This window comes from Cricetulus griseus, chromosome 6 (genome assembly GCF_003668045.3).
Source record: "Cricetulus griseus strain 17A/GY chromosome 6, alternate assembly CriGri-PICRH-1.0, whole genome shotgun sequence".
NCBI lineage: Eukaryota > Metazoa > Chordata > Mammalia > Rodentia > Cricetidae > Cricetulus > Cricetulus griseus.
In genome coordinates, this window is record NC_048599.1 from 130,313,513 (window position 1) to 130,328,167 (window position 14,655).

The 14,655-nt window shown below is 40.8% G+C and overlaps 1 protein-coding gene and 1 pseudogene across 1 annotated transcript in view; both read right to left on the reverse strand.

The window, feature by feature from the left end:
- Nucleotides 1-350: 350 nt before the first annotated feature.
- LOC113836459 lies at nucleotides 351-4,961 on the reverse strand (annotated as a pseudogene).
- A 1,654-nt stretch (nucleotides 4,962-6,615) lies between these two features.
- Nucleotides 6,616-14,655, reverse strand: part of LOC100771448 (kynureninase) — a 146,051-nt gene continuing 138,011 nt past the window's right edge. Inside the window, exons 12-13 of the mRNA XM_035446822.1 lie at nucleotides 8,476-8,706; nucleotides 6,616-7,040 (exon numbers count right to left, since the gene is read on the reverse strand). Coding sequence (XP_035302713.1) covers nucleotides 6,909-7,040; nucleotides 8,476-8,706 — 363 coding nt within the window. The 3' untranslated portion in view covers nucleotides 6,616-6,908. The remainder of the gene's footprint in view (nucleotides 7,041-8,475; nucleotides 8,707-14,655) is intronic.

Here is a 14,655-nt window from a genome sequence, read left to right on the forward strand (position 1 = left end):
TGGGCTCCACTGGGTGGCCTCCAAAAGTTTTGACCATTTGGAACAGGCTTGTGTTGTAGCTGTTACAGATGCTGGAAGTTCACTGTTAATCCTGAGGGGCCCAGACTTCATTTGACTTGTTCTTGAGTTCCCAAGTCTCATAGATGGTTACTCCTGTTAAACCACACAGTAAGGGTAGGAAAGGCGACCTCATGACATGGAGGTTAACTCCCCCGAGCATTTGTATGTATCTGTCACGGGGAGCCAATTCTGGTGTAATCTTAAGCCCCAGACCCTTTGTGTGTTGAGCTCACTGGAGGGGAGCCATGGGTCTCCAGTGCTCTGTTGTGAAGTGTCAGTTGACCTCCAGGTCAGATGTTGCTGATGTGGGCCTCCACTGTGGAGAAGGCAGAAAGATCCCCATTCTTGTCTGGAAGCTGCTCATGCCTGATATATCTTGGTTTCCTCACTGAAGACTGTGGCAGGAGGACCATCACAGCTGTTTCACCAGGCTGCAAGACAGGGGCAAAATGTGGCTGTCCAGGAGTCCCTGTGGTTCTGTTCATGGGAAACTGCATGCCCCAGTCAGTGAGAATTCTGCACTCAGAGCCCTTGTATGTCGGGAAGTTCCCTTTCAAGCACTAGACACAGCTAGCACTCCCATCTGCATTCCAGTGCCTGTAGCAACCTGGGTCACATAGGCCTGTGACTGGGGAGGTACCATTCAAGTCTACCACATCCATACAACATTCAGGTTGCTGGGCCTTGCTTTCAGTGGACTTGCTTGTGTCTCACATCAGGAGGTCAGTGAGGAGCATGAAAAACTGCAGTGTTATGCTGGGGAGCTGACAGAGAGATCTCGATGAATACTTTTTACTTATTAGAGGCTGCTGCAGCACTGAAATAGGGAAGCTGGGCATCTCCAGTTCTGGTACAATAGCTGTCTGAGCTTCACTTCTAGGTAGACTCTCATACACCAGGTGGTTTCCTCTTTCATACCAGCTGCCTCAAAATAAGAGTATTTCTAATAGAAAATTTCCATTAAGACAAAATCAAAGGAACCCTAAATGCAATCCCTTTGTGTGATTTAAATTAAATGAAATGTGAACTACATCCCAGTGTGTGATTGTGTGGTGGAAAGCAGCCCAAGAATGAGCACGGAATGACCAGTGTGGAAGCCAGAGGCTCAGGGCACACAGGAGGAGGGTCAAAGCAAAAGGGATGCTTTTAAACTTTGTCATGTGCATGCATTAAGATCAGCAGGGGAAGACAGGTGTGGCTGTGCATCCATCTGAGGCAACAAGTGTACAAGGTCAATGAGGCCAGTGCGACCTGTACAGTGAGACACTCTCACAAAAGTCCAAGTGCTGGGGTATAGCTTAGTGGTGAAGGACTTGTCTGGTAGGGACAAAGTCCTGAGTTTGAGCTCCAGCACAAGAGAGGGGTGTGCTAGAATAAATTAAATGCTTCTGTACAAGTGAAAGGATAAGACAGAGTGGACACACATGCATACACATACTGTATTAATCACCTGTCTCATGCTCTGACCAAACACCTGACAAGAAGCAATTTAAAGCAGCGCAGATTTAGAGTAGCTATCACCAGGAAGTTCCTACCCACAGTCCCATGTCCCAGTGGCCTAACACCTGTCAGCTATAACCCATATCTAATAGGTTCTATAACCTTCCAAAATAACATTTCCACCTGGAAATCATGTGTTCAAACCCTTTAAACTTTAGGTGATAAAAAGATAAAATACACCAGTCAAAGGAAGAAAGAAAGAGAGAGAGAGAGAGAGAGAGAGAGAGAGAGAGAGAGAGAGAGAGAGAGAGAGAGAAAATAAATCTCCCAAATTAGAAAGAAAGTGATAGAAATGGAGTTTCTTTGCGATGACTCCCTCATGGAAGACTCTACTGTTAAGTGAGTGTTAAAGAGTTAGATTTTAAATAAGAATTCAAAACATACCTATCAATTGAACATCTGTGCAGTGTCAACTGTCAGGGAACCAGTTATAAAAGGTATCATGAGATACAATAGTGCATCAGAGGAGTTCACAAGTGCTCTGAACTCTAACTGTGCAATGTCTTAATTAGAGAGAATAAAACTTTTAAAAACTATTAAAGAAGTCATAAATAAATGAAAATAAATGCTATGTGCTTGATTAAGAAGGCACAACCCTGAAATGAGTTAATTCTTCTAAAAGTGAACTAAAATTTAATTGCTATTCAATTGAAATCCCAGCAGGAGATTTTATAGAGCACAATACATTTATTCTAAATTTATTTAGATATATTCTAAATTTATAAGTAAAAATAAAGAGGCCCAGGACACCCAAGGCAATCTTTTAAAAATAAAAGATGAGATATTTCATTTTGCAGATGCCAGGTCCTACTATGTTGTAGTAATTAAAGCACTTTGGAATTGAAGAGAGAAAATAGAGATTGGGCATCTGGAAACACAAAAGTCAACCTACACCTCCTTTGTTTCCCTTTTCAAACCACACACACACACACACACACACACACACACACACACACACACACAGAGAGAGAGAGAGAGAGAGAGAGAGAGAGAGAGAGAGAGAGAGAGAGAGAGAGAATTATGAAACACAGAAGTAATTATAGCTTATATAATGATCTCCATGGGAAAATAAAATATAATTACTTGAAAATGCTCAGAAAAATCTTAAAGGTGACTTATATATTGCCTCTAAATGTTTGTAAACTATTATCAAAATAGAATGCTACTTTTCAGTGATAATCAAAACAAACAGGTGAATCTAAAAAACCAAAATCATGGTGAGCAAAAGCAGTTGAGTAGATCCAGTGACATTACATTTATACAAAGTTATTACACAGCAAAATTAACTCATTTCCATGGGTTTACATAAATGTAAAACTCTTGAAAACATGCAAGTTATTTACAAAAGTGGCAACAGGAGAGAAGGAAAGGAAGTAGGATTGTTACACTCTATTTCATTGTGAGTTATGTGCATATGTTACTTAAAACCCTTCCATAGTTTCTGTTTATAATTTGATAAAATGTAAGTATGTCTAGTATGTAATAGTGCTAATATAATCTTATAAACATCTTTAAATATTTCCCTTACTGAACCATGTAGGTTAAGTCTTCCAATTCATATTGTCACTTATTTATCATCGATCCCAGTTAGCTTCAGCTGTCAAGTTGACAAGCCCAGACTTATCTGGAAGATTTTCATTGGGGATATTACCTCTATCAGATTGGCCTGTGGGCATGTCTGTGGACATTCACTTGATTGCTAATTAGTGTGGGAGGGCCAGGCACTGTGGGTCACCTCATCCCTGGTAGATGGATTTGGGCTATATGAGAAATGTAGCTGAACAGAAGCCTGTGAGAAAGCTACTAAGGAGGATGTCTCCATGGTTTCTGCTTCAAATTCCTGTCTTGACTCCCTTCAACAATGGACTGTGACCTATAAGATGAAATAAACCACTTCCTCCCTAAGTCATTTTTGGTGATGATGTTTGTCTTGGCTAACATTTCTATTGCTGTGATAAAACACAATGACCAAAAGCAACTGGGAAAGAAATGGTTTATTTCACTTTGCAGTCTGAGGTCCATCATCCAAGGAAGTTGGGACAGAAATTCAAGGCAGAAACCTGGAGGCAGAGACTTAAAAAGAAGTCATGGAGGAATAATGTTTACTGGCTTTCTGCCCGACAGCTTCCTCAGAGTACCGTATAGCACCCAGGCCCACCTGTCAAGGACTGGCATCATCCCCAGTAAGCTGGGCCCTCTTACATCAATCATCAGTTAAGAACATATACCAAAAGCTTGCTCACAGGCCAATCTAGTGGAGGCATTTTCTCAGCTGAGGTTCCCTCTTCCCAAATGACTCTAGCCTGTGTCCAGTTGACAAAATACCAGCCAGTGCAATGTTTAACCCAGCAACAGAGAGCCAGCTAGGACTTCATCAACAGATGCCACCGGCTGTAATTAAGTATTTATTTTTCTCCATGATTAATGGCTGAACTCCATGGATCTATATTCCTTGGAAATGGAAATTGTGTCTTTTGTTGTGCACTGTGAAATTCCAAAAAGGAGGCTGTGCATGTATGAGGTTCAATTTCCTGAGGCCATTACATCAACGAAGGTAAGATAACTCAGTGGAGAGGTTTGTTACATTAACAAAGATATGAGTGGAACACATGGAATAGAACTACTTTGTAAACGAGAGTGTTGTGCGTGTTGGTAGCTGTCGCTACAGTTTCACATCGTATTTACTTTATCACAAGTAGTTGTCTAACCTAGTTTATTTCATTCAAGTTTATCAAATCAGTACCACTGATCATGTTGTAAGCATTTATCTTCTGTTTATATGTGCAAATTGAGAACACTTTGCCAATAAATACATATTAGTAGTAGCATCAAAAGTGATGGCTAAGCTCTGATGATTAGAGAGGAGCATAGTTGGTACCACCTCCCTCATCTGTGGTGTGGTGGTGGGCACAAGGGAAAGATGTTAACACTTTGCCCCTACCTCCTCTAGCTGGCTAGGGAGCTGAACCCTTTACCAGCTTCAACATTTGGGAAAGCAGGCCCTGCATCTCATCTGGGTAGCACAATAGAGCCAAGGCTATTGGCAAAGGTGTGGGTGAGCCAGTCCCGAGGTTGTGAGAGTGGAATTGTCCCCAGGACTCATCTCTCATATGGCAGTGTTGGCAGGGGAGAGATCCCCCCTTACCCTTCACCCTTCATCACCTGCTAAAGACAAAAGAGCTGACCCCTCCCTTACCAGCTGCAGCACTCAGGAAAAGGGGCCCTGTTCCTCGTCTGGGCAGCATAGTCCAGCTGACCTCTGGTGGCAGAGGAACAGGTGAGTTGGCTCTAAAGGCGTGAGAGTTGAGCTGGCCACTCTGCCATGTGGTGGTAACGTCAAGAGAAAGATGCCTTTTACCCCAGTCACCTGTGGTAGGTGGGTGAGGGAGTTGACCCTCCATCTTACCAGCTGCAGCACTCTGGAAATTGAACCCTGAACCTCACCTGGCAGCACAATAGAGCCAACCCCAATGGCAGAGGTGTGGGTGATACAGTCTGGAAGTTGTGAGCATGGGAGAACAGTCTGAATTAATCATCTGTTAGGTGGTGGCATGGGCGGGAGAGAGATGTCCCACTCATTAATGTCTGAGGTAGGTGGGAGAGCTGGCCCTGAGGTCATAAGAGTGGGAGAGCTGGCCCTGCCCCTCATCAGCTGCAGCACTTGGGAGAGTAGCTTACAAGCCATGCCTGGGCAACACAGTAGAGCTGGCTCTGAGGGTGCAGGTGTGGGAAAAGTGATTCTGAGGACATGAAAGCTAGAGAACTGGGCTTGCCCCTTGATCATCACTGCAAGGGGTGAATTGGCCAGGCCAATGCAGGAAAGCTCACCCTGGTGGTGAGGACAAGAGAGAGCTGGTGATCAACCCTGCAACTACCTAGGCCCAGAACCAGGGTTATGAGTTGGCTGACCCCAACATCTACCCCGCCTGTGACCTGCTGGAGCATGTGAAGGGAGCCATCCGCAGACACAAAACTGGGGGATCTCCACAACACAGGGCAACAAAAGGACAACCAAAAGGAGCTCCAGTGAGGGCCTGACATCGATAGTGTGGCAGAAACCAGAGGCCTTGAACCAGACCAATGGCTCTTTGCCATGAACATTGGCAAATAACCATATATGGATAAAGGGGTTTGCTTTGTGACTCACTACAGGTTCCATGATGAGACTGATTTTTTAAAATTCTTTTTTCCCTCTTACATTGTATTTTATTTTAAAGGGTGTGTTGCAAGGGCAGAGGGCGAATGAATAGGATGGGATGCATGATGTGAAAGCCACAAAGAACAAGGAAAGTTAAAAAAAAAAAAAAACAAAGCAATGGCTGGGGAATGGCTAGGTGGTTGCAGTGCTTGATGCACAAACATTAGGGCTGTGTTCAGATCCCAGAACCCATGTAAATCTCTGGCAGCAGTGTACATCTATAACCCAGCACTGATGGAAGGGGGCAGAGACAGCAAACCCTGAAGACTCACATTGACCAGACACATTAGCTGAAGGACTGAGTTCCAGGTTTGCTGAGAAAGGATGTATCAAAACATGAGGTGGAAAGATGTTTCAGAGGAACAGAGCACTGTCTGCTTTTCCAGAGGGTCTGGGTTCGATTCCCAGCACCCACATGGTAGCTCATAAATGGCTGTAACTGCAGTTCCAGGTGATCTGACATCCTAGTCTAGTGGTTGTAGACACAGCATGTACATGATGTATAAACATACATGTAAGCAAAACACAAAAATAAATGAAGAAAATATTTTGAAAATGAGGTGCACAGATAGATGATAGAGGAAGATACCAATTCTTCATATGAGCATGTAAGCTTAAACATCCTCACCCTCACCTCTCATGTATGTGCACTTACATGGACACACACACACACACACACACACACACACACACACACACACACACACACACACACACGATTGTGACAGCATAGAAAATGGGTTTTCTTTTCCTGGAATTGGATGGAACATCACAAAATCATACATATTTCAGATGATTCATTTGTAAGTTTTAAAAGAAAAACTCTTTATTTCTACATCAAAATTAAAGTGATACTTCCAATGCTGCTATAAGAAGCCCATGCACTTATAAAGTTGTCAGTTCAATCACAAATTAAAGAGACCATTCAGTGACCATGGAATGTACAGCTGATCAAGACACAGGTTGGAGCCATGTAATATCTGACTTCCCACTCCCAGAGACCCTACATTCCCCAGCAACACTGTCATCAAAAATATATCAAGTTTTATCTAAGTTTATATAATTACTACCAGTTCTATGCAATCAATTTCTAGATACATTTTAGTGACTAAAATTCAATAGCAGTGAAATGAGATTTGCTTGAGTTGTTCTAGGAGACGTGGCTAGCTTCTGTAGAGTCAAGAATGGCAGTGAGCAGTCTGACAAACTTATAAACATCATGGAAAGAATTATAGAGAGGAACAGGGGCCACACGGATGCCATCTGGTTCTCGCTTGTCACACTGCAGAGAAAAAAATAAAGTCATCATTTTAGCACTATCCACACACAGAAATTCTACTTATATGATAAAATTCCATAGACCACGACTTCCCATAAAACTCAATACATGATCAATATTCTTTTTGCCACTGTAACTAAAACTCTTTGTCCCTGTCAGTCTAAACTTTCCTCTTAATAATGACTCTATCAGTGGGTTCCCAAGTGAATGTTCAAAAGATATTTCTAGAGTCACTGAGAGCTGTCTTTGAGAATGGATCCCACAACTAGCTTTGCAGAGAGTAAGACCCAGAGGAATGGATGGAAACCTGGAACTAATTTAAATATCCAATGTTTGAGTGCCTCCATAAGATTGTAAGAGCTTTAGAAACCATGCTTCATTTAGATATAGATGGGTTAAAGATAGCCCTTTTATATTTTATTGAAAGAAATATAATTGATCACTCTCATTTGGTTGATTTTGTCACTGACCATGGAGAGAGGCATCTATATGTCCCCAGAACTGCTGATGGGTTTGGAAGTATGATCACTTCTGGCCTGGTCACCACGATGACCAACTTTAAGAAATGTACGTTATAGATATCAGTTAATATAATCTGGGTATTCCTTCCTGTTTAATTCCTATAATGATGACTCTTTGAAGTGCTATTCAACTCAAAACAGTGATGGGAAATCTCAAGCCAAAGCAGCCTGGGTTCCCTGAGAGCACAGAGTTTAGGGTGGGTAGGGGGAGGGGGAACTCAGCTTGGCTTACAGTGCTGCTGCTGAACATGAGCCCTGAGTCAGAGTAACCTTTCTAAAACTGTGAGTATTAATGAGTGAAATACAATCCAACTCATATGCCTCTTCCTTCAAACTGCCTTGGTAATAATGTGTTGGTTCTCCCCATGAGGTTTTAAACAACAGTAAAGATTCTTTGTCTTGTTCTCATTCTGGAGAAATGTCACCACATTGTTTTTGATGGAAGTGATGAAATCAACCAAAGAAGAGTGATAAGTTTTATTTCTTTCAATAAAATATAAAAGTGCTATCTTTAATCCACATATCTATATCTATATATCTATATGTCTATATAAATATAGACATATATATATATATATATATATATATATATATATCAAGATGAAACCTGTGAAAACTTTGCTTCACTGAGTCTGATGAAATATATCCTTGCTTAGCTGTTGAAAAACAGAGGGAACAAGACTATTTCTCAAAAGCAGGATTTGCCATGTATTCCATTTGATCAGAAACAACAGAGAGCCCTTGTGGCTCTCAATCCACAGAGTGCTGAGTGCTAAGTTGGTGTATGACTTATCCTGACTTGTTGATGGGACTGATATGCAACAAAGGGTAAACTGCAGAACTTAAGACTCATCCCAACCTGGAACCCAAAGAGAAAATGTGGTTCAATGCAAGATATAAACTGATCATATACATACAATGACTCCTCTTTTTTCCAGTTCCTCAAAAACGCCTTTCCTGGGAATGGAAAAGGTCAGTGTTAACTGGCAGCCACGGTCCTCTGCTCTAGATGGAGTGATGATGTTCACAAGTGGTCCTCTGTTTCCTGTGTTCTCTTTGTTGTGGTATTGTTTGAGCATGTATTCCAGATAGCCTGTCAGTAGAATGGATTTTCTCCTCAGGGCTGTCATAGTTGCTTGCTGAAAGAGCTGAGAATGACAATCAGATTAGCAATGGCTATTAATTTAAAGAGAAGCAAAATGCAAATGTAAATCACACATAAAAAAGGAAATTCCCAGTTTTGATCTATTGAAAACCATCACATTTAAGAAAATCTTTTCTCTATTAAAACATGCCATCTTTGAAATGCTTCATCACTAAATAGTGAAAGTCAATTTTCCATGACAGAGAATATATGTGAATTTCATTTGAACAATGTTTGCAAGAGAAGAAAAATTTTGCTTCGGAGAATTCAACTGTTGTCTGTAGTTTGGTCCACAGACCATTTAAAACATAACCAATACTCGTGTAAAAGTGGTTGCACATATTGTCCACAATGTCTTGGTGATCACTACATTTTCCCAAGTTAGTTGCGTTTTGTTGTTGTTTGTTTTCTGAGACAGGGTTTCTCTGTGTAGCTCTGGCTGTCCTGGAATTCATTGTGTAGACCAGGCTGTCTTCAAACTCAGAAATCTGCCTGCCCCTTTCTCTTGAGTGCTGGCATTAAAAGTGTGAACCACCACCACACAGCTTACATTTTTTAAAGTTAAATTATGAAGCTGCTTTTCTCAGGGAATCTAATAATGTTGTGTTATCGATGCTGAGAATTGAGTTACCATTACCTTCCACTTCTGCTTTCCTTGCAAAGCTCCAGCACTTGTCTAAAATATCGCCACTTGTCATCTGATGGGCCTATCCCAATGAGTGACAAGGGTCTGCAGTAATTTGTGTGGTCATGTTAGGGGCCAGAACAGACGTGCTTTTCTGTCTTGTTTACAAATGAATTCTCCATATGAGAACTAGAGGAAATGTTAACAGCATGGTATATATGGCATGCCATTTAACGTCCTTTGCTGTAACATGAGACAAAATATCAAGAACAATGTGGGTGATGTCGTTTAGTGATGTCTGGGTTTAGCAAGACATGAAACTGTGTGGGGGAGAAGGAAGTCAAAGAAGACTTGACACAGCAAGCAATGATTTCTCTGGCTCTACAATGTATTATGTATGGATTTGCTACAAGTTGAACTGTGAGTCAGTAAAGGTCTAGCTGCAGGCAGAGGCTGGTGGCTACTCTAGATCTTCCATGCAGAAGGCTGTGAAATTGCTGAAGGGAAGTGCTGTTTGAGATGAATGAATGCACCTGTTCCAGGCAGAGGCAGCTGCTGACTAAGACAGGTGTGGGAAGGTGCAGCTGTCTTTCTAGAGATCAGGTACCAACATCACTAGCTTCATGTCCAGGGCATTAGGTCCAAACTGCTGTGAGTTTCATTACCTTGTACAAAACAAGAGCTTTGGGAAGCCAGTCAGGTTTTAGGTCAGTACACTCTTTGAAGGGTAGGAGCAGATTGGCAAAGCATGGCTCACAGGGTTTGAAACAAACTATGAAAATACATTAGCCCAAGTTTCTCTCTGGATATTATATTCTACAAGTATTTCATTTAATAAACTATGCTATAAAACTTTCTGGTTCAGCTATAGGCCCCCAAATACACACATAGGGTGCTGTGCAAAATGCAGTTGCCCCTTCTCATCTGCTTCTATGACTCTTGCAAGCACCCAAACCCTTGACAACTAAATTCAATAAATACAACAGCATTGGACTTTAATGTGGTGTTGACACAGCCTCTCACTCTCTGTAATACTTAAGGATTCTGCTTGTCGTACCTATCACAGCACAACTACTGTGTAGCTACTTACAAACACTGTATCATCTGGTGTAGTAACAAGAAAAAAATAGGTCTGTACAAAGCGTTGGTTTCTCTTGGGTATGGGCTCCATGAATGAAGACCCTGTACAGATGGAGGGTAAGATGTCCACTTCGAAGAATTTCATTTGTATCTGCAGCCGATGAAGCTCTTGGAGATTGTTAGCTAATATTTCTAGTGTTCTTAAAAAGATGAGGCATTTGCTTTTACTGATTCCCTTTATAGCGAAATGCCATTGTGTGCAATGTCAGCCAGTTTTATTTTACATTACAAAATGGTTTACTCTTCCACAGAAAAATAAATATAAAATTATTTTCCACTTTACAGCCACAAAAAGGGTGACTGTGGTTTCCAGTCCCATTTCCTGTTACTTGTGTCCTGACAAGATACCTGACAAGAAGCAACATGAGGAAGGGAGGGTTTATGCCAGCTGACAGTTTAAGAAGTGTTTTCCATCTAGTCACACTGTGTCTACCATCAGGAACAGGGTAGACAAGAAGTGAGGATGTACTGTAAAATTCTGAGGCCAGCCCTTATGACCTGCTTCCTCCAGCAGAACTCTGCCTCCTTTCTAAGATGATTTCACCAGCTGGGGACCAGACACTCAAACACATGAGTCCGTGGGGACTGCATTCAAACCAAAACATGGCCTAAGCCTTCTATAAGTGTCTTCCCAGAGCTGAGAAGTTGGTTCTGAAGTCCCGAAATTAACAAAGTCTAGGAATGGCTCAGTGCCAGACTGCTTGCATGAAGTCCAAGGGGCTTCATGCTCAGCATGGGAGAGCATAGCAAAGCAAAATTTAAAACAAAAACAAAATAATAACAAAAACAAGGGTTAATAGGAGTTAGAAGAGAAATATATTGAGTGCCTACTTTCCCTGATTTTTTTTTTATTATTTTCACTGAATAACCAAAGTTTTTTTTTTTTTAATTAGAGAAAGTTGAAAAATACAGTTTTAAAATCCTATAGTTTTAAACAGGATTCTTGGGAGGCTTCTCTACTTGCTCTATTTTGTTGTTAATGTGTAAAATGAACATAAGACTAGGAAAGTTAGCCCCTCAAGATAGAAGTTTCAACCCTCAAGTTGGGAAGGTTATAAACTCTTAAGGAGTGAAAGCGTGTAGAAAGTGGAGTTTTCCGTTGTTATGATTGTTTTCCTATTAAATTCTGTTGTAGAATATTATTTTAAGATATGTTACATTTGTTTATGCTATGGAACATTTGTTTAATGGTGCAAAGGTATGCTGTATTCTTTTATGTTGCATTTGTTTCACTCTGTGAGGCTGTGTTGCCTTGCCTGCCTAAAACACCCAGATTGATCTAATAGTACACCACAGTGTATCAATGACTACCTTCCAGCAGTGGACAGGAATTGGCAGTTTCAAACTTAAGATAGGAAGTATAGGAACTACTTTTAACAATATCAGCTGGGCAGATGTAGTTGTACACAAAGCCAATTAATGCATTTGAAAATTATTTCATTGGAAAGAACTTCCAGACCGTATTTATGCCTTGGGTGGAGGCGTGCATGCTGTGGGGCACACATGGACATCAGAGGACAGCATTGTGAATTAGGTCTGCTTCTCTCCTTCCCCTTTTATTTACATGGCTTCCCTAGTTTGTGCAGCAGCAGTTTACATGTTGAGATGTCTCTCTGGCCCTGTTCAGTTGATTTTTACGTATGCAAGCCTCCTGTTGTTTTTCAAGTATATAGAATAGTTTTGAAAGGAAAGCAGACAGGACAACCTGGATAAATCATTTGTTTCTTTCATTTAAATATTGACCATATTTTAGTGACAGGAATCCCCTGCCAACTCTCGTCCTCTTCTTATCTCTTTTGTCCTTTTGGCTCCAAGCTTACCTTCCCCTACACCTCTCTTCCCTTACTGTTCAGCTTTTCTCACTTTGAGCCCCCTTTCTTAATTCTCTTTTTGGTTTCCTTCCCCACCACTTTTTTCCTTTCTCATCTCCACAGCATGGCTGGCTTTCTCCCAGAAAAAAAAAAATAAACAAAACCTATAAACAAAACCAAGGAGTTTAACTTGCCAGTGCGTTCTGGCATGGCTCAGAAATACATGGTGATTAGGGTATCAGAGAAAAGAAACTGTGTGTCATTTTTTAAATTTTAAACCTTGGCAATTTAAAATGTGTGTGTGTGTGGAGGGGGGGGGACTTTAAGATCACATTAGCCAGTACAAAGCTTGAGCAGTGTGTTCAACAATAATAAAGACGAGGCTCTCAGTTGGGGAGAGGCATGGAATGAGTTGGAAGGAGGGGCCAGAGGGAGGAAAAGGAAGGAGGAAAGCCACATAATTATATTTTAATTAAAATGTCTAAAAATTAAAATAAAAAAATGGGGAAAAGATCATTCGGCTAGAATATAACCCTGGTAGTGAATGGGTGCAATCGGAGGCCAGAAGCTGCTAAGAACTGTGTGTCCCGCTGCTGGTGGCAGCTAAGGTTCTTTAGGTAGCTTTAAGTTAGGCATGAAAGGGCAAGATCAGTCACTCCCGAGTCTGGGAATGGAAAGTTGATTGTAGGTAGCTCTAATCTAGCCCAGTACACCAGCATGTGTGTGTGTGGGGGGGGGCGGGGGTGAGGTGGGGGGTGTGGGGGAGGTGGCCTTTCTTCTGTGAAGATAGTTTGCTAAAAAGAGAGGGGCTGGGTGTGGCACCGCAGGCTGGAATCACCCCGCTCCAAAGCTGGAGGCTGCTGAGTTGGAGGTCATACTGTCTTGAGGGAAAAAAAAAAAAAAACCAATGGAAATTTTCAGAATCTACGAATAAGGGAAATGAGAAGCAATGAGCTAAATGCTAGCCCTCCCTAGCTCCCTAGGGTATGGCTTGGTTGCTTCCATTCTTGGCCCTTCTGTTACAACCTTGCAAACTGAGATGACACCTGCTGTTTTCAAGTCACTAGACACAACGTTTCTTCTCACGGATACTAGTTATTAAATACTATTAGACAACTACTAAATATCATTAGACAAAGTACTGAACAGACTTTTCTTCCAAAAGACTTTGAAAAGTGTTACAGTGGATGAAAAATAATCTTGTTACTTGCTCTATTTTCTATCAGAACAGTCCAAAAAGGTGAAAACAGCACATGCTACATCTAGTGGTCAAACTGAGTTGGTGATTTCTTAACTAGTATGAAATGAGAACGACAATTTATCATTATCTAGTGGTGAAGGCACACAAAACCAGGAATTTGATACTGCCATCTAGTGGCTATAATGAGAAACCGCTATATTTTGGGTTTAGAAGAGAAATCATTTCTTTCTAACCACACCTTTCAAGCTCAAATCCTGTACAACGTGATTTCCTAAAACATCATGAATTAGATTATTTTAGATGGCATTAAAAACAACAACAAAAATAAATTCAAATCTTTTTGGCGAGGAGGTAAAAAACATCTGTATGATTTTAAGTATATTTCAGTCAAATTTATTCAATTAATATATGTATCATTACTAAGCATACAACTTTGGAAATGTATTTTTCTTTTATATGTATGGATGTTTTGTCTATGTGCATGTGTATGTATGTATCACATGTGTGCATGTTACCCACAAAGGTCAGAAGAGGACATTGGATTTCCTGAGGCTGCAGTTACAGACAGTTGTGAACTGCCATGTGGGTGCCTGGAATCAAACCTAACTCCTGTGGAAGAGCAGCCAGTATTCTTAATCACCTCTCCAGCCCCTAATTATATAATTTTAATTACTTGATAAGTAATAATTATATTAATTTATTTACCTAAATGAATTTAGAGCATCACAAAATGATATCAAAGACATAACAGTTTGGATTTCTAGATATGTTCTTTTTTTTTTGGTTTGGTTTTTCGAGACAGGGCTTCTCTGTGTAGCTTTGGAGCCTATCCTGACACTCTCTTTGGAGACCAGGCTGGCCTCAAACTTACAGAGATCCGCCTGCCTCTGCCTCCTGAGTACTGGGATTAAAGGCGTGTGCCACCAACGCCCAGACGTAGATATGTTCTTTTGTCTGTGTCTACTTTTTGTACACATAAATAACTACAAACCTAACTGTTTTACAAATATTAATATTGTATAAAATCAACTTAGATGAGTATATGAATTAAAAGAAAATACAGAGTGATGATACTAGAAATTATATATGGATACAATGCTATAGACTAAGAAAAATAACTACCCTATTTAGTGAGGCCACTTTATCCTGTGTATGTTTTCACAAATTCTTCACAGT